The 24,731-nt window shown below is 40.6% G+C and overlaps 1 protein-coding gene across 1 annotated transcript; it reads right to left on the bottom strand.

Moving 5' to 3' along the window:
- Nucleotides 1-338: 338 nt before the first annotated feature.
- Nucleotides 339-22,753, bottom strand: wnt10a (wingless-type MMTV integration site family, member 10a). Its single transcript, XM_034561463.1, has 4 exons — nt 22,695-22,753; nt 20,813-21,078; nt 14,960-15,333; nt 339-2,578 (listed from the first exon to the last, which is right to left on the bottom strand). Exons 1-4 carry the CDS (start codon nt 22,751-22,753, stop codon nt 2,012-2,014), a joined length of 1,266 nt encoding a protein of 421 aa, XP_034417354.1. The 3' UTR covers nt 339-2,011.
- Between the last annotated feature and the right edge of the window lie 1,978 nt (nt 22,754-24,731).

Genomic DNA, 24,731 nt, shown 5'->3' with positions numbered 1-24,731 from the left:
AAAAATCCCTGTTATATATGTTCCCATAGGAAGGAAACTAAAGACTCTGAAGTAACCTTACCATAACATATGCTAGCATACAGTAACTATGTATTATTAGTATGCTAACGAGTGATAAAATAAACATAAAACTGTCTCACCAAATACACTGCTTTCATGTATTTTATTATTCATCACATTAAAGCCCCTTTCAATATTATGGTCTTTCTTTATTGTCTTACAAATATTAAGTTATCCACAAAAATAAAATAACTTAGATAATAAGCATATTAAAACATAAAAATACATACATACATACATTACATTTATGACATGAAAAAAAATGCATATTGCTGATATCTCCCAGAGTTTTCCTGGGCACAGTTCTGTATGTGCAAACTACTTATCAGAATCAAAATAATCCATTATACTGGAAACACAATTCCAGATTTTTTTTCTCCTCTGCTCTCAACACAGAAACATATTTGCTTGAAATAAATTACACTGTCTGATAAGGAGCCTCAATCATACACTTTTCTTGAGACCAAATATGATCTTTGAAATGTGCATGGACAGGAATCAACTTTGTTACTTATATACTTTGACGTTGACATCAGAAAATCCCTACGATCACACATGGAAGAAGTGTGTAGAAGGTGAGTGTAGATATATCACAAGAAGCATACAGTGTCGCACACAGTACATTACATCACAAAACAGGAAACACTTTGATTGATGGCAGCTGAGGATGTTTATAGTGTGAGGAACCGAAGCCTGTTCATGTGTGCTCAGTTTCCTGAGGCACTTTAACTTTATTGATTTTATTTGTGCAGCATCATTCAGTTCTATTTACAATGCTGTTCAGATCATGCTGAGGATGAAAACGGTTGTTAAATGAAGGTCTATTGTGCTCTGTACGCTGACAGTCCTCTTACAACACAGACAACACATGAGAGAACTTAATGAAGGACAACATATCTGTGCTAGGAGGCTAACCTTATTGTGCATAGTCAGTGCTCGTACTTACTCTGTTGGAAGCTGATTTGTGTGGATCTTATTTCAACACCTTCTATTAGAGGAAAGGAAATGGTTTCAGTTTTAAGTTTCTTTTTATGAGGAATCGTACCGAAAATCTGACTTTCAGATCTGTATCTTGTTTGACTTCAGCTTCAGCTACTGTGATTGGTCATTGCTGTAATGTCCTCTTATGAAAGCCCCTTTAATGGAACCTTCTAATTTAAATAGTCCAGTCTGTCATTAGACTTGTGTAAATGTATTTTTTTAAGGGTGTCATCACTTTAAGCAGGGATACACATTATGTATACTACATAGTAATAGTGTCAGTTGAGCCACACAATCCACTACTGTATTTCTTTTTGGGTGTAACACGATAGTTGTTATAAACATTTAAACTTCTGAACTGCCCTTGAACAAGGCACTACATCCTTAAGTGCTCCAGGTGTGTTGTGCTGTCAAATCCTGTGCATTGTGAATCCTGATGTGTGAAAAGGTCTATAGTTGTCTCAGCCTTTCCACTTTATATACTGCTGGTGCTATGAAGCATTATTATTTTCTCTCTGCATGCAATCTACTGCTTACTCTCAACTTCCTCTTTGCTCACCTGAATATCTTGCAGCTGTATATCAGTCAACATATGCTGATGAAACAACAATATTGTGTTGTTTTTTGAGCCCAGATTTCAGATTCAGAGCTTTCAGATAGTTCACTGATATAACTATGTTCCTTTATCTCAAGAGGGAGATAGTGAACTTCCAAGCTCTCTGAGTTGTGGCAGCTTCAGACAAATCCTGCATGTGCACACTCTTAATCAACATGCACATCTATCTTTCTGCTCGCTCAACCTCTTCACACTCTGTCCTCGCTCTTCTGGAAAACAGCAGTCCACCGCGAAAAGGTATGGGGCACATATATTACAGTCATATTCCCCATTCAAAATTAATATTCTTTGATTTTAAAAAAGGTCTCTTTTTCTTTGTTGTCTTTCGTGTGGACAGTCTTTTAGTGTGTTTCTTCATTTACAGACACTGACCCACTCTGTTATCCTGCATTCTTCGCACACCACATAGCAGCACCAATGAAACTTGCAGTTGCAGCGTTCGCTCCGCGTCTGCTGCAGGATGTTGTGGCCTCTCCCGCAGCACAGACTCTCGCAGTTGTCCATGCCGGGGCTGGTCTTGTTGCAGATCCGGCCCTGCGTTCCCGTTGAGTCCGAGCCCAGGTCCCGCTCGCAGAAATCTGGCGACTTTTCAAAGTAGACCAGTTCGTTGATGCTCGGCCGCCGCCGATGTGAATGGTGGTGGTGATTGTGGTGGTTGTTCTGATGATGGTGGTGGTGGTGGTGGTGGTTGTGGTGGTTGTGATGGTTGTGGTGGTTGTGGTGGTTGTTGTTGTGGTTGGAGTGGTCGAGCTGGCCGGTGTTTCGGTTGTGAGCCTTGATGAGCGTGGCGATGTGGAAGCGCTCTTTGAGGATTGAGCCCACCACCCGGAACTCTGGGGTGACCTGCCAGCAGGTTTTTAGTTGGCAGCTCCCCGACGTCCCGTGGCACTTGCATTTCCTTCTCATGTGGTCGAGCACCACCTGCGAAAAAAACACAGATGGGGACAGACCAAAAAGAGAGAGGAGGATGAAGTGAGGAAGTGAGCAGAGGCATGGATGTAGAGGAGGGGGGTTGGAGGAGGTGAGGAGAAAGAAAAGGAGAAGGATTAATGGCTTTCTTGATTACTAGCTACCTTTGAAGTTTAATATATACATGCACAGGCTGCACAGACTGCATGTCATAATTCAAACTGGATTTCTTTGGGGGGAATTTGTTTGTTCTTTTAAGCACGCCACCGAATAGTGAATGACACATAGTTCCCTGAAGGAATATTGGTCCCGCATTTAACACGCCAGGTGGTCTGACTCTGAGCCTGTTGTCAAACATACTGATATCAAATAACACAGATGGATGCAGGCATTTCCCAAACAGACAGTAGTGTCATTATTCATTTTTTGGCATCATGTAATGACTCCATGCATGGCACACAAGTAGAGGCACATTGGACGATTACAGTATTCATATTATTATATTTTCACTTTGATGTTTTAATGCTGGCCACTGAAACTACAATTTTATCAACAGCCAGCGTGGGCTCTTTTCATTTTATTATATTACAGGAAAAAGCATTATTATACACATAATGGAGTGGTTCATCAAACTGCATTTACTATAGGCCCTGTTCTAGCAAAGTAGTACCAATGTTTAAAAAGATGTTGCAGATGTCTAAAGTATATGTGAATGCATAAACAAGCATGAACACAACATGTTCAATCAGAGCATGATGACCAACACTACAATACCTATTCAGTACACTCACGCACAAACACACAAACACACAGGTACATCCAACATGGCATGAATCCTGTCCTTCATGATGCTATTTCCTGTGTGTGTGTGTGTGTGTGTGTGTGTGTGTGTGTGTGTGTGTTTCTGCGCATGCTTGTCAGTCATCACCTGTTCTAAACTTTAAGATCCAATTACCAACAGGAACACTCAGGCCACCCATAGTACTGACAGATGCTGCTGCTGTTGCCACCCCTATCAACACACACACACAAACACATGCTGGACACTTGCACAGTTCAACACATTCCACACATGTGCTAGCAATAATGCTAATCTCCACACACTGTCACCCACACACTCTCTTGCATCCGTGTAGAATGAGTCAAAGATGGCGAACCACAGTTGTGATCAATTTAAAGAGGTGAGGAGGGGAGTCTATTCTTTGTGTCTGGGTCTGTGTAAGCTTGAAACTTAGACCGTATGTCCATGCTCGTGTGGGATACTGCCTGGATCAAAGTCAAAGTCAGCTTAATTGTATGTACCTATGGTTAAACGTATGTCTGTGCTGGGATGATCCTGTAGTCTCTTCTCGCTTTGCCTTCAGAACATGAAACTGCAGAATGAGGATCAAACTGATTAAGAAATAAGATAGTCCAACTCCCTCCGATATTTAACTAGGATCTCATCCATTAGAGAAGAAGAAGTAGGAACGGAAGGATAGAGGGAAAAATAGTGATGGGAGAGATCTATAATGTATATATTGAGTGTGACAATGTTGTTCCCCACTTAGTAAAGGTAAATGTGGGCGACTTCAGTAGTCCTACTTCTTTTTGCTCCCACTTTTTTTCAGAGGCAGCTAGAACAAGTTGGTGAGGTCTTGCATGCTTGAAGGCTCCATTGCACGCTGTGCTGTGGCTTCCCAAATGGGCAAACCATGCAGAGGTAAAAAAGTAAAAATAAATTGTTTCTTTTTTCTGGATCATTGAGAGATGTGGAAGAGAGAATTAAATAGTGATGAATAGAGCTGCTTGACTCATATTGACTCATATTGACTCATTGTTTGCCACAAAGTTAATAGTGATCAGTCACAGTTCAAAAGAAATAAAATTAAAATAAAAAAAACCAGGTGACTGTTGCAAACACAAAAAGAACAGGGAGTGGTTTATGATGCATCCATCTGCTGCAATTATTTTTTTTTTAATTCATACAACATGCAAATATATGCCTATACTAAGATAGGGTTATGTTACTATCACTTATCAAATCTGCCAGTAATGTGAAGAGCATTTAAGAAAATGTATTGATTACAACATTGCAGCTGCAGCTTGAAATCATTTCAGTGGCGTATTGTAACAATTACAAGATCTTTAAAGAAGCATGCATTTTGGATAAAAAGGGGTCTACTGTTGGGAGTGTTGAAAACAAAATTTAAAGAAGCTATGCTCCGTGTTGAGGAGAGGCTGTAAGACTTTATGGTAAACAACATTATAACAGCTCAAACAGCACTTGCACTGAGTTCAGATTGTAGCATTTGGTTCAGTTTTTAGGGCAGAGGCAACCCCAGAATCACAAACGCGCTGGCCTTAAACACACAGCAAAGTCTGTAATCATAAAACTCTCCAACCCACTTAAACCTTAAAGGGACCAACTGACCTAAGTCATAATTGCATCCACATTGCTTCTGTTTGAAGGTACATTCACACAGCAGGATAGGGGTTTCAAAGCACAGTAAAGCAACAAAAAGTGTTATTTCTAATCACATTTTGTCATATTTTGGCAGAGACCGATTATTCTAGGAGATTATGTACCACAGCCTCATGACTTTTGTATTTTATTCTTATGTCTATCAGAGTAGAGAAAAAATGTTTCCTGCGGGTTTCCTGGAAGCAACACATGGAAATGTCATCACTAAAACTGCGATGCTTCCAGTAGTAGGCCACAGCATGTCTGGCTTCTATACCTAATATTTACAATTAATTACAGCAAAATGCAATCGAGCCGCCCCTGAACAGTGATTGTCCAACCATGGCCTAGCAACCTTAACCCAGCACGGCAGGCCTTTGGATTTCTCCACATGCCGAAGCAGCGCGAGCAGGGCTGAAGTAAGATTACAAAAATTCAGAGGGTGGTGTGGTTGTTTTAGCCTCTCCGTAACACACAAGCAGCTTCTGGATCTAACTTGAAATTAAATATTTAGCGTGTCAGGCTATCTAGCTTAGCCTGCCTACTGTATCAACATAGCGTTATTTCCAAGGCCAAGCAGTCTATCATTCACAAAATACATTTTGTGGCGCTAGTGTAACAATATATGGTGTTCCTCATTGGATATTGGGAAGTTTGCAATTACTGCAACCACAAATACAAACTAGTGGCCGATAACTAGGCCTGATAGGTGCAGGTTTTAGAAAAACGAATGTCTCATGTGTCACGATAAATGAGCAATGCTGCATCCTAAAAGTTTGCTTTATTCTATAAGACACAATCTGTTACCGATTGGCGAGGCCTGCAAACACTTTCTTAATGTAAAGAGAATACCAGAGCATTCAAAAGTGTACATAATTCCGCATCAAAGTAATAACATCTGTGAATTCTGTTCTAGGGTGGATCTATCCATGACCTGTGCTCTGACTTGGCAGCGCTTAATTAAAGTTTGCCGGCTCCAAAAACCTCATCAAAAGAAAATAAATCTGGGTGACAAGTACGTCAAAAAAGCGCCAAACAGGTTCAATCCAAATCCTCAACAGGTTATCAAAAGGAAAGGGACGCTGTGAGCTCTTGCCATATTAAAAGTGGTATGTCAGTATGATGTGTGAAGGGCTGATCCATCAAACAAAAGAGCTGTGAAACACTCGTTGAGTACATTTTGTACAAAAGGAGAAAAAGAAAAACATGATTTGCACTTGATTTAACTTAATTTTTTAGAAATTATACATTACACGTTAAATGTGTTTACACTGGGGGTGCAATCATTGAAATGTTTACCAGCTCAAATGCATGGAATTGTTTTTAATCTAATAACTTGCAATCAAATTGGAATAGTGAGCATAGATCATTCACTTGCCGTGTGAATTCAGGGTTATTCAGGGTTAGAAGATGAGTCAGAAAGAAAATGTTCTTTTATTCTTTACTGATCAAACATAATTAAATACCTATCGCTCTATCACTAACACTCATTAATTTTGAGTGCATTTGTCAAGATCCAGATGGGTTATTGAAGATCAGGTGAAAGGTTTTACATGTTCTGGTTCCTTCCTGTTCCCATGTGTACCTGGGGGCTATGTCTGACCATCTCTTGCATGGTCTGTGGTTATGGCGGAAAAAGGGTACGAAAAGAGACGCAGTGATTTATGCCTTGTTGTGGATCTTTAGAATTACCCCTGAGGGTATGAGGGCTGGTGGAGGAGGGTGGAGCTGAGAGGGGAGAGGGGGTGTAAAGTAAATGTGGAGGTAAAGGGAAGGAGAACAGAAAAGAGTATGACAGGAGGAGGAGATGATCTTTGGATTATCTCTTCGCTGTCCCGACATCGCTTGATAGTGCGTGAGCGTGATAACAAGTAACCTGTCCGTCATAGCTGACACTCTATTGAGGCTGAGTCGTCATGTTCTGCTGCTAGTCGAGATATTACTTTGTAATCAGCAATCCAATCTCACCTGCTATCAGCTGTGATTGTCTGTGCCGTGTGACCCATAAATATATACAAAGATCGTCTGCTCACACAACGAAACCAACACTTTTCATAACACACTTCCGATCAGCTATGGTGATGAAGGTTCATGTGAAGTCTAGGTTTGAGAAGAATACAATAGGTGACCATGTTAAACAGAGCTACGGTTTTAAAGATAAAACTTTGGCCTACATTGCCCGTACACTGAGTGATGTAATTGCTTCAAAGTCAATGGCGGTCGGACCACAGTTAGAAACAAACATCTGGCAAGTTTTAATTGGCTCAGAGAGTAAGACAGAGGCTTCTATAAAACAACCTCAGACAGAGATCAAATACAACATGTTGGTGGCAGATTAGGACAGCAGGCTACATAATACAGTCGACCGGGGAAATGTGCAGCACACTGGAGTAGCGCGCAGCCGACTACCGTGCAGAGAAGAGTAGTGGACGAAGTAAAGCAAAGATCAGAGTTGCTGTCAGGCCTTGGCACCACAATATGATGCTCTGGCTTTACTCGAGAGGAAGAATCACAAGCCAGAAAACAAGGAAAGGAAAGAAAGAAAGGGTGAAGACATGGGACCGAGTTCCCCAGCCAGAATTGAACCATAAGAGTTTCAGTCATGTGGAGTATTTGACAACGAGGACAACTGTCACACTCTGTCCTGTTTTTGACTTTTTCTTATGACCTGAAGTGAAGTATGTGTCAATCAACTTTTTAGCACAAGTTAACACATTCCCTGGAGCAAAAGTCAATAATTCTGAAGCAAATTGTCTTAAAGCACACAAACATAAATAGGCACATCATGTGAGTGCCTGTCTTAGTAAAAACCTCCACTTGACTATGCCAAAGGGGAAGGATTGTTACCACACTCCTTTTAGCCTGATGTCACATCTGATTTTGTCATCCTGATCCAATACCAAGATTTGCTTCTGTCAATACTGACTCAGTAGTAATGAAGGGTGACTTACAGCAACGTTTTTTATTTCTTTGTAGAGGGAAAGTCCTGTGGCATAACACGCATAACACCACCGATCTTTGATGGAGGGAGGAAACAGCCAGTGAAGAATTTTCTCTCTGCCTGTGCATGTTCCAACAATAATGAGAAATCCCACACCAGAAATATTCCTTGTTGTCAAATATGGGATCTCATAGCTGTATACTCTTTTTGATTGGCAACATGAGAAGTCTATAAACATGTGTCATTTAGCATTACATGCTTGGATTTTGGTCTAAATTTTAAACCAAATTAATAATCAAAACATATTGCATTATACGTCTTATTAAGTAAATATTCACCATGTCATAACCAGCTGCACTGTACCAGTGCATAATTTATGCCTTGGCCAAATTGAATTTAATCGTTGGCCGATCCCCGTGTCATCACCACTAACCGCTTCTTGGGAAAATCCTAATCTAATGTCTTTGTGTCCCACAATCGACCCTTCCTGCTGATAAACAGCAGATTAGTCTGCATGCTGCCTTGTGTTTGTCAGTTCAAAGACAATCTACTAAATGGCCTTTAAAGCCAAGCAGAGAGCCAAGGCGCTATCAAAGCACACAAACAAATCCCACAGCAGCACATTAAGCCCAGACATCACTTTAACCAAATCAAACGCCTTGCTTCAAAAGAACAGTTAAGCGTGCGCAGACCAACACACACACACGCACACAGTCAAACACAATGACATGCAATTACTGAGAAAAAGCATTTTGAACAGTATACAGTGAGAACTCCATTAGAACGTCTCTGTGTGTTTGTGTGTCTGTGTGTGTGTGTGTGTATGTCTGTAGTATTTACCCACTGTTAATTGCACACAATGTCCACAGCTCTTACTTAGAGACTCTTGTAAAATGTTATAACCAACATAAGCACTTCCACCTGCTGAGCGTTTAAAGCATTTGCCTCTGTGTATATTTACGTGTGAGTGTGTGAGTAAAGGAGAAGCATGTACACACGCTCATGATTGTGTGCTCGTGTACATATGTTGGTGTGTGTACCGTGCAGGGTGGGTCAGATCAAATGCTCTGCCGTTGTACTGTCAGGACTCTGGAATGCACTGCACACCACTGATGATATGAAACGGCCTCTGAAGAGCACAGGACCGAGAGCGCACGAATGTTGCTATTTTTTATCAAACGCACTCTGCTTTTCGTGTGGGTTCTGAGTCAATGCATTAACGTGAATGGGCTCTGCAGAGCAGTTTATTATCGCTCCAGGGTTAAATTAGGCATAAAAGGATCCTTGGAGTATACTATTGCTGGTTTGGATCCAGAGGGAGGTGCTGCTCTCGATTCATTATGCTTTAAATCACTTTGACGGCCTGTTCAATGCTTTGGTAAAGCAATGCTGTGCCTTGACAATTGTCTGAAACAGCAGCTTCTCATTGACAGTTGGTGGCATCTCAGTTCTCACCACAATCTTCTAAGGTGGGCCAGGTGGCGGAAGTTATTTTAGTTTTGAATCGTACATCATCATCAGCGGATGCAGTAGGGTCTGGCATCAGACAAGAGTAAATCTACATTTTGCCAAGAGGATGCTGATGATTTTTTACAATGGCAACAATAAGAGAATATAAATAAATTGATTAAATTAGCCTCAGTTTGGTTCACATATTTAGGTGCTGTGAGTCTTTGGTCCTAAGTGAGCCATTGCCACACAAAGCTTGTACTTTTCCCTGCAGGTTTGGCTATTGGGCATTCGAAAGCCAGGCTATGACCAATAGCATGAGGGTAGCAGTAGCTAGCCGAGCAGCATACATGACTGAGATGTGTGTTTGTGTGTCTGTCACCAAAAAGTTTGCCAAAAGTCACTTTTGAGGATAAGGATAAGGATAAGGATGTTTATTGTCAATACGATTACAATTCAGCAGCAACAAGGTAAAAAGACATTATTGATTTAAAACGAGACATTCAATAAATATATAAGTGATTAGTTAAACATATTTAAAAAAGATAAAACACAGGCATCAATGGTGTTAAAGTGACAGAGGGCTTTGTTAAAGTGTCATCTTATTGCTTCTATTTATACGACTGATCCAATCAGAAGGATTTCATTGAACACTCTCTTGTAACCATAAGTTGTCCACATGCGCCTACACTCCCACTTACTGATACTGTCAACATCACAAAGAGTCAAAATTGAACGATGATTGGAAAATGATTTGGAGAGAAGGGCAAATGTTCACAACAAGTTCTAAGTATTGAACAGCAGATTGGCTTCATTACAAATTCGGATTAATGTTATTTGTGTTTCCTGAAAATGGGATACCATCTTTCCTTACTCCCCTGAGGTCAGGCCCTGATGGTAAATTGTAATTACTAGACCACGCTTGCCTGTCTGTAACATGGGAGACTGTTGCAGAGCCAGCACTGTCACCACCTACCTAATGAACTGACAGGATTCAACAGAACCTCTGCATGGCTGGAAGCTGTGCAACATGAACACAGGAAAGCTTGCCAAGCATTTGTTTTGAGGTGTGCTCACTAAACGATGGAGAAGAACGCTCAGGAAAAAAAAAGAAAAAGAACTTGGCCATGAAATTTACTGCCACGGTTAAGTGTTTCCATGTTACAAGCAGCCACTTCAAACACAGAGCCAGGCTTTTAAAACCGCTGTTATTAACTACTGAACAGTAGTTTGTTTTGGTTCACTGCAACAACACCGTGAAGGGCTGAACTGCGCATCTTCACGGTGAAGTCAATGCACAATTCAGACTACTTGAAAACTATCAATTCATATTAATCAGAAGGTTAGCAAAGTTGTTGGGAGGGGATTTATCTAACAATGTAGATGCATGAAACGTATTTAGCTATAGGTTATTTCAATATTTGTCGGACTTATACTCATTCATAGATATTATTTTATTTTTTCAAATGTAAATAAGCAGCCGGTAAACTTTGAATGTCACATATTCATGGCATTAGTGATATGCTGACACCATATGTGAATAAACCTCCCCTCCGCATTAATGCCTCCTTAGTGCTCACTATTATTTCTGTAATCAGCCCTGCTGGTGAGAAGTTGGAGGAGGCAGAGCAGCAGTTGGGGAAGAGAGGAGGGAAGGAAGGGCGAATCTCTTTCTACTTTCCGCCCTGGTGTTTGAAGTCTAAAATCTTTTGCAGGGTTTTAAACATCTGTTTCCAAACTGCCAGCAGCCACTAATTAGGGCTAAAAACAAGACGGGACGTCGTGAGAACCCTGGGGTGGGCATGAGGCGACATGCACACCCCACTAAAAAACCACCGCATTCCTCTGCCTAAAGACTACTCCTCTGGAAAGGGGGAGTGAGGCCGGGGATGGAGGGGAGGAGCGGGGCGGAGGGAGGTGAGGCGGCGGTAGTGTCGGGTCGGTGGGAGCAAAGAGATACGGGAAGGGTAGGCATTATTTTGAAGTCCCACCTGTCAGTGTTTTCTGTTTGATTCTAGGGGTCGTTTGTGTGTGTGTGTGTGTGTGTGTGTGTGTTTCAAGCTCTTAGGGTTTTTTTGTTGAGGCTTTCTATAGCATTTGAAGTCATCAAGGTGCATGGTATTTTAAAGTGTAAAAGCTCTGCAATGACTCATTCTGAGTGTGTTCTCCGTCTTCTTTCTTTACATTACACTTTCTCCTCTTGTCCCTCTTTCTCCACAGCCAGGAACTCTCTGCACATTACACGTATTCAAGTACTGATATCCAGAGCTGTTGTTAAGCATGTCCACGCAATGATGTGATCCTGATTTAATATTGTCCTCAAAGCTCACATTGTCTGCTCCTTGTTTATCTCTATTGTCCATGAACAACATCCATTCACCTCATTTTGTAATTTCAACAGCGAAGTGGGGAGTCTCATCTATCTCCTCTCCTTTTTCAACAGTTTGGAGAGGCTTTCTTTGTTCCTGTGCGACATGGAAGTATAACCAGATCGATCAGAGAAGTGAGCAGTCGAAAGACTTTAGCTTTAAACCCTGCCGAGGTCATCAAAGGTCATCGAGGTTGTGTCAAAGTACAAGAAGCAAAGGTCAGGCAAAGAGGGTGTGTCCTAACCAGAATATTTTCAAATTGTCCATGTTGATGACTGTGAGTCAAAGTATCTCTTGTTTGATTGATGCTCTCTTGGCCTGAAATTCACAGCCCGGCAAACAGAAATTTATAATTTTAAACAGATTTATTGTGCGGAATCCGAGAAGCAATATTTAGATTTAGGGCCTTCTGGAAAAAAATAAAAAGAATAAAATAAGGCCGGTTTTAAATTAGTTTTCTTTGAGATACTGCTTGTCTATTCAAAGTTTAAAAGGGTGTGATTACATATTCAGAATGTGAAAGACTTTCTTCTAGGCACTCCACCTGCCGGGTTGCTTTGATTAATGTTCGTAATGTGACATGATACATCGCATAAAGTTCACCTTTAATAGTCATCCAGTCTTTGAAATCAAGGCTACATTATCACAAAGTATAGCACCCATATTAACTTATTCTGTCAGCATCCGTTAACATCTTTGCATAAAGTGGTCTTTTCTCCAGATTTATAACACATCCCTCCGTCTATTGTATTTTGTATTGCAGACATCAAGCCATTATACTGCCGTGCAGTCTGAGCCGGATTGAGAGAAACATTAGCTTGATTTTTCAAACTGATCACTCAATAAAAAAACTAAATGAAGAGTGATGTCTTTCTTCTCCAGTGTTTTGTTAAAGTGATCGATGTAACAGTCACTCATCACATGCAATTTAGATTATTGAGCTTATGCCTATTGTATAATAGTGTTTGTCTAATAGGCTAATTGGTGTACGTGTCATCTTGTCTAAGTAAAAGAGTATTATGTAGTCAGTAATGATGATATATGACCATCTCCGCATGCCATTGTAAAACTAAGTTCTTTTGTCTTAAGGGCAGAATTTACAGTGAAGTGAAGGTTGGTAATTATTTCAGCAGCTATTTTGCATTTCTTTTACATTTTAAACTCAATTCTACACTCACACACATGAAGGTTTCAAACCCTCAAGGGCATTTTCACAGGATTCACTGCCTTAAAAGGACAAGCTAACAAAGAAAGACAAACCTGTTTTAGATGTATTAACCGTACTACATCCACACCAAAAGACAAGGACCCAAAAGACAAATTACTATCCTTGGCTCATGAACTCATTACTACTCATGTCATTTCTTCCAAGTCCATAGCACTGACTGGAATTCAAGTCACCAGTTCTACATCTGTAACTATTTCTCCCACTACAGCTACTGCGGGGAGGCCGGTGAAGTTGGGCTGACGCGCTCCACATTTGTGTTTTGTCTGCATAATCAAGGAAACCAGAAGTAAACTGATGGAGAGATATGGGCCCAAATTACTCAAGAGGAAATGGGGAACAATGAGCAATCTTGTCTCTGTTCCACCACACCGCTGCTGTATCATCTCTTTTCTCCCATTGTCCAAGACAGAAACCTAATTAGAAGTGTGTTATTTTATTGATATTTGAACAACATTTTACATTTTTTTTATTAATAATGTAACATATAGATTTTAATCATTTGAAAATAGTGATATACTCAGTGTTACCTTTTTACTTTGTCAAAAGGTAAAATACCCCACAGTATACCTACAACAAACAATGATGCTGATGATCGTTGTTGATCATGTCAAAGGGTGTATTGATTTTAAAATAATAATTACAACAAGGGCAAACAATTTAATATAATGTCAGTGCATCTACATGTGAAAAGTCTGCTTCTCCGCTGCAAAGATTCAAAGCTTCCTGGTTCAATGTGTAGGATTTGGGCAGAAATGGAATTTTATCATCATAACTATTTTGCAACCAAATTAAACTTCTCCTGGTTTCCAGTGTGTGAAGGAGAACTATGATTGGCCGACTCAGAAACACAAAAAGGAGATGGATCCTATCGAGGGCAAGTGGTTGTTGTGTCGGCTGTGGGCTATGGAGACCTGCTCTGTGAAGTGGACCCACTCTGTAAATAGATATAAACGGCTCATTCTACAGTAACTAAAACACAACAATTCTTATTTGCAGGTGTTTATACACTAAAACCTACTTAGTAATATTATATTTAAATACATATAATTATATAATAATTATACGTTTATGCCAATAGAACCCTCGAAATGCTAAAGACTGTTTCTTTCACAAATATTTTTTTTTTTTGGAAACAACTACTGCTGCCTGTGGTGCCACAAAAAGTCTTAGAATACAACTGTAGTTGTAATCATATCTAATTACTATTTGAAATACAGAATTGCTCCAATAAATACGCAGTGTTATAATTAAAGTCCCCTTTTGATTTAAGTTACTTTCAAATAACAGGATCACAGCTTAGGAAAAAACCCTAAAAACACACACAAACACACACACACACATACACACACATACAAACACGCACACACACACACACACACACACACACACACACACACACACATAAACTCCACCAGGAGAAATAAATAGCAATCTAATAACGAAAAGGCCAATGCTGACCTAGCCAACAAAATCAGATAGTGGGGGGAGCGTTATCACTGTAGCGTTATCGTTGGCCCAGTAGCATCCATTCTCCACCTGTATTATTGTGTCATATGTTTTCTTTTAAAAATCCTATTAAATATAGTGTAATATTTGTATTGAGAGCAAAGGAAGATGATGTCTCTACCTGAATTTTAAATATTTGGTGATATAATGGTAATATCTGACTATTCCCTCTCACACTGAATTATTTTCAATTTAAAAGAGCCTCGAAGTGACTTGGTTTGATAACGTTGTGATACAGTTTTTTTTTATGTTCACAATTGGAACAGCAAAGGCTTTATTTACATGCAGTCCCAGGTATGGGACAAGCTCCAAAAAGACTTGATCCTATAACTGCAAAACTGCAGCTGCATTGCATCTTTCAATAAACCTTCCATGTCAGGGAAATACACGTCTTTTGAATTCCATAAAACTCACACACAAACAGCCACGTTCTCTCACCACCCCCTTTCCCACTCACCTGTCTCCCAACTCTGTTATTGTGCAGCCTCATGCGAGCGTGGATGTCCTTATAGGTTTCTCGGGCATCCAAGAAGTCCCTCGAGAACTTCTCCCCGAATTCCACGTCGGGACTGCAGCCGCCCCACTCCCAGGAGTCTTGGGGTCCCGGCAAGTCGGCGGGGAAGTGCTCCATGACGCCATGCACCATGCCCTTCCCCCGGTGGATGGCCTCCAGTTGCAAGCGGTGCAGTTTTATACGAAAGGCCTCCTCGTCCCCACGCCGTTTCTCGTCACAGCTGCACGCCTTCAGCTTGCCCATGGAGCACGCGTTGGCCACGGCGTGCACGACGCCTGCTGCTGCGATGGCATACGCAAAAGCACTCTCTCTGAAACCTGCCGGGGGAAAGGACAGGATAGTGGTGTCATGCCTCATGTAGAGGGTTAGAAGAACTGTAACAGTCAGCAAACCGAGATAGGGAACGGAAAGATTGGGATAAGAGAACGTGTTGTAACACAAGACACGTCTTCAGTTCAAATGACATTAAAACTCACTTAACTGACTCTGTTTTACTTCACTGGTCTAGAATGAAACAAGACACACACAAATATATAACGTCTTCAACTATGTGACATATTTCTTTTAAGAAGCCGCTGTAGAGGCATAAAATGTTACAAAATTGAGTTCATGTAAAATGTCAAGGCATTTTCATTAACCTGCGGGCACAACATATCAGTGTGAATGTGTGATCTACTTGTCAGGTGAAATGAGACGATTACCAGGTCGATGGAGGATGAAATTTGATAACAATACAAATTTAGATTACTAAGACAATGTTTAAGCGCGTTTTAGTCGTGTTACATTTTCTATTTTTAACTGAAACATCATCAGGAATTGCAACAAAACTATTTCATTTTAAAGTTCTGCTGTAAAACTTTAAGATGTCATGGGATTTTCCTGGCCCTAAAACTCAGTTTAACAACAGCTAAATGAACGAGACAAAACATGTTTTACTTCTGTTGGCAACATGTGTCCAATTTGTGAGTTTGCACACTTTGTTTCAAACACATTCAGTAATGCCGTAGTAGTAAAAGAGCTTCCTCAATTTTGATAAATACACAAGAGTTTATTCACACGTTTTTACTTTATACCCGAAATACCAAGACTCTTAAAACCTGGGGAAACATCTGGAACAATAGCAATTAAGTGTTGCAAACACTTGCGTACTTTGTCTCTGTGGGCCATCTGAACATTAGCAGACCCCCACCACTCCCATCAGAAGACTCACAGAGGACTGAGACACTGAGCAAAGCTGTGTCTCTTTCTTTTGGACAAGATATTTGGCTATGTGCAACTCATTGCTGTCTATCGACATGTACCATCTGTAAATAAGTAGAATGGAGCTAGACTCTAAATGTGTTCAGCACCTCTGTACTAAACATTTCCTCTGGCTCCCTCAGTCCAACTTACCGATCCAAGTGTCACCGATGCACTTCTGAAAGATCTTTGCTATTCTCTTCTTGTCTGACTGAGGAAGCATCAGATGGTTACATTTTTTTGGTAATTTCATATCTTAAAATGAAGGTTTAGGATGAAACTATGTGTTACTCTACTCTACTCGTGCATGTGTTTAGGTTAGAGAGGCTGATTATGCTGTACCGCGACTTTTGCCTTGTAATCACTTCCAATCGGCTCAGACGGACTACTGCTGGAAGAGGAGGTGGTTAAATGGCTGTGTGCATATAATCTCTCCATACGACGTGTGACTGCTTTTGCCTTAATGGCTAACACATCCCATTCTCCTGGACGGCAAGTCTAACTTGCACGCGGCACATGTAGTACAACTGTACCACAACTGATCTGTAATTCAGAAGACTAATGTCACAGTGCTCTTCTCTTACACACACACACACACACACACACACACACACACAATATAAACACACATACAGCACGCATTCATCCTGTCCGTGTCATCAGAATCAGAATCAGAAACTTTTAATGGCCAAGTAGGTTTACACCTACAAGGAACTTAACGTGGTGGGTGGTGCAACATAGGACATCAGACATAACAAACAACAACAAGCAACAACAGTAGACAACAAATAAACAATCAACAAAGTGCAGACGAGACATAGAATAAAATGTAAAATGTACAGTGTAAGATAAAATGCAATCATAAAGTGTATGTAAATGTATGTAATGTTTAAGTTAAAGTGACGTGTGTTGATATATTTCTGGAAAAAAAAGCCCTTGTCCAATTGTGGATCCCAATGAATATTGAAGAATGAAGTGCAACATCAGCGCTTGCACTCGTACACTCAGCAGTGTTTGTTGTTAGATCTCATCTTACTGCCTGTTAGCATGGTGCCCTCAGGTTCTATAAAAGCCGCCCCTCTGGCAGTCACTTACTTGTGTATGGAAACTTGTAAAGAAAACATGAAAAGAAACCACTTAGGAGTTTATAGCACACTGCTTGAAGGGGAAATGATTCAGGCTGCTTGTTGGAGTCGAATAAAAGGCTATTAACTGGAACTAACCCTTTTAACACTGTTTGATGTGTTTCCTTATTTGTATATTTAAGTAAACTTTATATTATTTTGAGGCATGATGTAAAGCTTCACACATTCACTGTCTTGCTGGACTTATTTGTCTTTCTTGACACTGGGCACATAAAAAGTCGAAGGCAGCGCAATTACGAGTCAACAATAAATGAATCCATGGAGCGAGTGACAGACTCCAGTTCTCCCATGACACTCTACTCCAGGTTTGCAAGAACTAGCAACATAGTGTGAAAAAACACACAACAGAAACCAAAGCCCTTTTATTTGAACGGGGCCAGTCGGTCCACACAGGGGGCTCTGGATAAAACAGTCGTCAGTGACAAAAGTAGAAAAGCCTCGACGAAGCGTTGCATTAACCTGCAGCCCTTAAACCAGCCCCCCACCCCACCAAGGCCGTCTTCTGTGCTATTTCAATGTCGGGCTGTATTAACACAGGTCTTTTTTTTTTTTAATCTGAAGCCCTGATTAATGACTTGGACTTTGAAAAAAACAGTGAGCCGACCAGATGCCAGTTGATTTTTAGTCAGCGAGGAAGCTGATTCTCATTTCAACAAGCGGGCGACATTACCCACAATGTCTCCAGCTGCACACAAGCTGTACTACTTTACAAGCTAGATACACAACACTGTTTAGGTTGATATGACGACCATGTTGGCAAAAGCTTCCGTATTAACATATAGAGCATATATGGAGTTCACTTGTAGTCATATTTATGTCCACCTGATGAATGCAAATCCATTATTCACTCTCCTTTAAGTCAGTTTGTGGTCTCCACCAAGTCTGGGTGGAAACATCTGTCTCTTTAGCAGCTTTATGCTTACTATGTACGTAAGTTATAGTTGCTATCTTTATCTGTAGTCTTGTCTTGTGTGCTAACCCTAACCCTAACACAGTGGGTTTATTGGAGCTTTGTTAGCTGAAAACAGCTTAGTCAGTAGTCAAGTATTCATTTGATCTGTTGTTATTATAAAATAATAGTATTATTATAGGAGGTTTAATGTTCAACATATGAATTATGAATTTGGTTTTATATCTGCAAACAAAAAAAGATGCACACACTCACACGAACACCCTAACACCTACACTCACACAAGGTGGGGGGAAGTGAACAGGATGGCACTTAGGCACATCCTCATACAGAGAAAGACTGTTTTAGCTCTCGACCTGCTCTGAGCCGGGCTCTGCAACCCGGGATCCCGGAAGACTGGGAACAAATCAATCTAACAAATAATTTATCGGCTGCGACATGCCCGGCTGAACTGATGGTTGAAAAGTGACAAAATGAATTAAAGATTCAAAGGAAACTGTCACTATGTGTTACAGAAACAGACTAAACAGGTTTATGCTTTTGCCGCGGAGAGTTGGGAAAGTGCTGAGAGCAAATTCACAAGCACTTGCAATGGCAAGGGAAGTAAAAGCATTAGGCGCAGCCCAGTGAGGGAGGACACAGACACAGTGACACGAAAAAGAGGGAGAAAGAAGGAGAGAGATTCTCCTATTTCTGTCTATCCATGATTTGCCCAACATCTTCTTTAGCCTAGTTTTTGATGCTCAACAGGAATGAACATGGGCCCATAAAAGTTATCAGAATCAATCAGCAGCAAGATACGTGGCAAAGCCAGAGAGAATGGAACAAGCGAGGTTCCAATTCCCCAAGATGTTTCATTTCTATCTAAAAGTTTTGTTTTATAGTGTAAAGATAGATATATTTGTTATTATAGTATATTATTCAAAGCAAAATACCAGTTTGGGTATGCATACGCCTTTCATATATCTTTCTGTGGGTAGTTACATTTAAAATATGCGAGAATCTCCACAATTATATTTGATCCATGTCTGTAACTCTGTCTCGAGGAAAGCACGGCGTCTGTGCAGCTGCACGCAACAATGGCTGCAGCATGCTAACTTACATCCATTTCTCAGAGCTTCTGTAGAGATTTTGTGAATGTATCAACTTGCAACAGATGAATCATCCAATTTAAAAAGGTTGTTTATCTCAGTGGTTTGGAGTTTCTGCACCCGAGGCAAACCAGGGATGCCAGACAACCAGCAACTGACTCTACTAATAATGACAAACAGCCTTTCAATGAGTCAGTAAGGAGTGAAAGTAAGACCGGAGGTGTGTGAGTAAACCGGAGTTATTAGTTATTAGGGTTTCTAACAAGGGTGACAGGGAGATGACAGGGAATACAGTTCTAAGTGGGGGTTACACAATTTAGGTTTCATGATTGTATTTGCACACAGATTAAGGAGAACACAAATTACAATCGTACCAAAGCCATTGTACTTTAATACAAAACCTTCATATAAAATGCAAGAACCTCCATTAGAGCACTGTGATGCATGACTTCATCTCAACATGTCAGGGTCTTTTCAGTAAAAAATGATTCGCTAACATTTTAGAGCCTTATTTTTCAGTCATTTCTAAAGATTTGGATCTAGAAATAATTCAGCTTTGAGCCCCATCTTGTTCCTCATGTGGCAAAATTGAAGAAAAAACAAGAAACTCAAAACTCAACTACCAACCACATTGTGCACAGTGCATCCATCCATGTGCTCTGGCTATTAAGAAACTGATGCCTTTTCCAGTCATTAACCCGAATGAGTCCATCTGAAGGACTTCCCAACGCTAAAGATCCTCTTTCATCCTTTGTGGATTACTTGCAAAGCTCCAAGCTCTACAAACCGTCATAGAAAACTGATCTGCATGAGGTTTGGTAATCTTGAGGTGACTAACTGCTTTTGAAGTTAGTTGTTCTTTTGTACTAGCTATTGAGTAGATACAGTAAGGGTTAGAAAGTAGATACCAGTCTGCTAGCCACTATAAATAACTTTGTCATTTGGAGGACATCGTACTTGTGGGATAACAGAATTGCATGTGGAAAAGTATCTGGGTTTGAAGAATAATATTGCGCCAATGCTTGTTTAGGACGTGTATTTTTGTGGAAACTAATCTTTCTAAGCCAATCCTTTCAAGGTATTCTATCAAAGTGTGTTTGAGGATGAAACCACAGCCTGTTTGAAGACTAAACTTTTGAACTGCGTGTCTGCACTTCATTGTTGTTTTTTTGCAACCAGTACCTTGAGTCGACATCCCTCCCCATTGCCTTAAATATGTCTCTTACGTTTTCTCAAAAGAGATTTGTGCATTTTATTACTTTAAAATTCTACAACATCTTGCTTCCCAAGTGCTGCAATTCAATTGTTTGATGGAAGAGACGCAACATGGTTAAAAGAAAAACTGAAAGGAAACTGTACCGTTTTTACAGCCTTTTCCTAAATGATATTGTATTGTGACCGTACAACTGACCTCTTTTAAAGACGATGCTGTCGTAGGGTATTTTGTTTCGAGTCTCCAGACTGGAGCAGTTCCAACGGTGTCCTCTGAACTGGTGCTGGCACTCGTGGATGGCAATCTGGATTCCCTGAATTGCTGAAGCCGTCACGTCAGGGTTCCTCATGCACACCTCCAGCTGGCGCCGTGTCAAACCTGGCAGTGTGAGACACACCGTGTTGGCATTCAGGATCGGGTCGATGTTGGGGAGCTTCAGGCCCAAGATTTCATTGGAGTCTACCCTGCATGGAGCGTACAGGGACGGTTATTGACACGACAAAAGTTCAACTAATACATCTTGTGTTGCTCACCAAAGTCTACAAGTAGGGTTTCTGTTGGTCCTTGGGTGCCTCAGCAGTCAGTTCCCATAGTACCAAACAGGCACCCTGACTTGATGGTACCCAGTATTAAGCCTCACTATTACACATATTTTGGGGTGTTGTTTTTCAGATGGATTCACTTATGATCGTGCAAAGTGTCACCAATTAAAACATTGGTGACAACTGTATACTAAACTATCGGCAGTATCAAATTCAATGTTACATGATATGATTTTAGGAAACATTTCTGCAGTTTAAACGCCTGTGCTGAAACCTGCAATGTACTGTACTTGCATTTAGTGTTAATTAAGGCCGAGTTCAAGTTTAGTATCCTGATCTGCACTTTGATGCTGTGCATGATAATATCTGTTCAGTAGGTCAGGTGAGTTGAAGTGAGAAGTGAGGGAACAGTATCCACTCGTTGGCATGTATCCAATAGTTCTATTTAGAGTTTTAGCAGGAAAATATCAATTTACCCTGTACTGTAACAATCACCTCAGGAAATCCATTGGCATGCAAATTCAATGGCTTTTTAGCAGTGAGGTGTGTCTCTAACTGTCTGCTGCTTCTGTTGCAGATCAATCATGTGAACAACAGTAATTCAGCTGACAGCGGTCAAAGCTCTTTTCTACATCACAGAGGAACAGTAAGAGACGTAAAAAGGAAAACACAGGCTTGAGAGCTGAAAGGTGCCCAGCTTTTTCTTTTCATTATCGTTACAAGTAAAACACAGGTTGTGTGTCACAGCGTTTGTATGATTAAGACACACAAATCAAGATCATGTATGCCGCTGGGCACACACACACGTCCACATCTGTGTGCACGCATGCTTGCACACGCACACACACAAATACCCAGGTGTAGGAAGGAGTGTACGGTAACGCAGACACACAGGCACTCACACAGCTGGAGAAACTTTTCCTTTCTTCAGCGTGTGTAACTGCAAGTTTTATTTTCTATTTTCTGTGAGCCTCTTCAACAAAGAAACCGACTTGAACGTTCCATTTTTCAGACTGAAAAAGCAACCAGTAGTTTTGGACTATAATTACAAGCTAAAGTACAACATGCCAGGACATCAAATGTTTTTCATTTGCATACTGGTGCCTTGTTTTCTAGTTGACATTGCATGTTGAACTGTGTCTGTTATTCCAGTTTGTGTTCCTACCTGTTGTGTTTTGAGAGTAGACCTGTTTCAACAACTATGTTTCCAAAGAGCAACTGTTTATTGATTGGCAACATTGTTCGGGAATGAGGGATGCCTGGAAGGCAGGCAATTGGCAATAGACCGTATCCTTGTAAAAAGTAGACATATTGTCCTTCTTTATTTTATGTGTATGCATTTGCTCTCAGCAAGTCAGCCAAGATAGTGAGAGAAATTCCGCTTTGAAAGGAAAAGCTGACATTATTTTGTTGTTTAATTAAGTTCATCATTAATTCACAGAAACTAATAAATGAGGCTACGATGAAAAAACAAAAAAAACAGAGAGTAAACCAACTCAGATATTTAACTTTTTTTTGTGTGTGAATGAATTCCTCACCTTTTATCCAAGAGACAGATAACCACCAAGCATGTTATTCTGAGGATCGAGAGTTCCATTTTGTGCCGTGTAATTATTTAAAAAAAAAGAAAGAAAAGCTTTCAAAAAATAAAGAGACAGAGAAAGAGTTTTAAAAAAAAAAAGAAGAAGAAAAGTCCAGTATTCCGCCTTAAAGTTTCGGGAGGACGCCACAGAAGAGCGGGGTCAGGTCAGGTCCGGCTGAACGTTGGCGCTGGACTTGACAGCTCCGACGACGTCCAGATGTGCCAGCCAGCGGCGGGATACTCATTCACAAAAAAAAAAAGTTGCATCCACCTCTCAACTTACTGAATGGAGGAGGTTGCAACGAGTTTGTGGGGAAAAGTCTTCGCGGTGTTTCTCATACACATCCGTACACATCCCGGTGTCTCCGCCGAGGCTTTTGCGTCGATGTCGTTAACATCCGAGAGGCTCGGCTGGACCGAGATAGGCGCTCTAAATGAAGTCCGCTTGACTAGTGATGCGTCGGTGCGCTCCGGTAGTCCTCTAAACTACTGCACTTAGCTCTTCGCCAGCCCACTTTTATTTATTTTTTTGCGTCACCCGGGTAGAAGAGGAGCGCCGAGGGAGGTCAAGTGCCTCGTTAAAGCAGGATAGAGATCCTTTTAGATAAGGACACCAGAAACACTTAGCCTGCGCCCTCTGTGAGGGAGAACATTTATATTCACAGGAGGAGACGTGGTGGACGGCATTGAGTGAAGAATATTGGATTGACTTCAGCGATTTACTTAGAAAAAGATGAAGGGGATGAGGAGGAGGACAGAATGAGGAGGATACTTATGATGAAGCCCAGGGAAAAATGACTTTTTATCCTCGAAGCAATGTTTTAAGCCACTGTGTGTGTGCGTGCGTGTGTGTGTGTGTGTGTGTGTGTGTGTTATCGTTATATATGGCACACATTGTGCATACTGGAATAATGATATTTACATGTTAATTCTTCGTTTCACTATTTACTTTACTACTTGAATTCAAACTACTTCAACTATATCTTCCACCGGCTTATTTCCCCTTGCCTTGAATTATATGCATTAATATTTTATACATCTTCCCTTCCATAAAGTTTGAGGACTCTACAGAGAAATCTTTGTTAAAAAAAGAAAGATCAAGATAGAGCAGAGGCTGAACTATCCTGACTTTTAATCCCTACATGCATAAGCATAACAACAAATCTGATGTTTCACTTCCGATAATGCGACAGCATATTTTTATTACACCCTCCCTGCCGGGTAACCCCCATTTTCATCATCAGAGCCTCTTCTATGATTGTTTTCACAAGCTGAGTACTGCCAAGTAAACTGATGTTGATGAGTTGTCCTTTAATAACAAGCATCTATATATGTTTAGGAGGTGTTTGCAAAGTTTGAATTATCTGAATGTGCGGACCCTCTTGTGCTCAAAGAGAAGAAAAATTATCATGAAAAAATATGGGCTTGTTAAAACGTCTGCAAGTCCCCATTCTTCTCTAACCGTGCCTGTGTGCCATGCCCTTTAATCTTTCAATTAAATGACTATAAAGTGATACAAAAAACTCTCTTGTTGATGAAGAACACATGATATCACTCATCTCAATGCTTTATGAGTATAGGCTAGAATAAAGATTCAGAAACCACAAATAAAAAGGTTTTCCCCCACCATTGGAGTGAAGGAAGCCCTGGAGTCACCAGAGTCGTAAAACACTACGCAGTGCAGCATTCAGACGCAATTAAGTTGCCATACACACATTTAGAAGATCAGGGAAACAATCCCACATCAACATTTCTCCCAGTAGGATTCATCACAGCACCCTGATCTGAACGATGTGGCATGCTTCATTATTAAAAATAAAGCAGGCTTGTCAGTCGACTTTGAGTTTGTTGAGACTTTGAGTTTGGTTCTACAGCAGGATGATTTGAACGTTGTCATCCCAATCTCTCTGTGTCTCTGAGTGATGACAAATGTACCTTCTGAATTTTCATTCCTTAGACATATGAGTCATACGTTACTCCCCTGTCTCCCCCT

This window comes from Cyclopterus lumpus, chromosome 21 (genome assembly GCF_009769545.1).
Source record: "Cyclopterus lumpus isolate fCycLum1 chromosome 21, fCycLum1.pri, whole genome shotgun sequence".
NCBI lineage: Eukaryota > Metazoa > Chordata > Actinopteri > Perciformes > Cyclopteridae > Cyclopterus > Cyclopterus lumpus.
The sequence above is the reverse complement of the archived record's forward strand: the minus strand, read 5'-3'. Positions and strand labels throughout refer to the sequence as shown.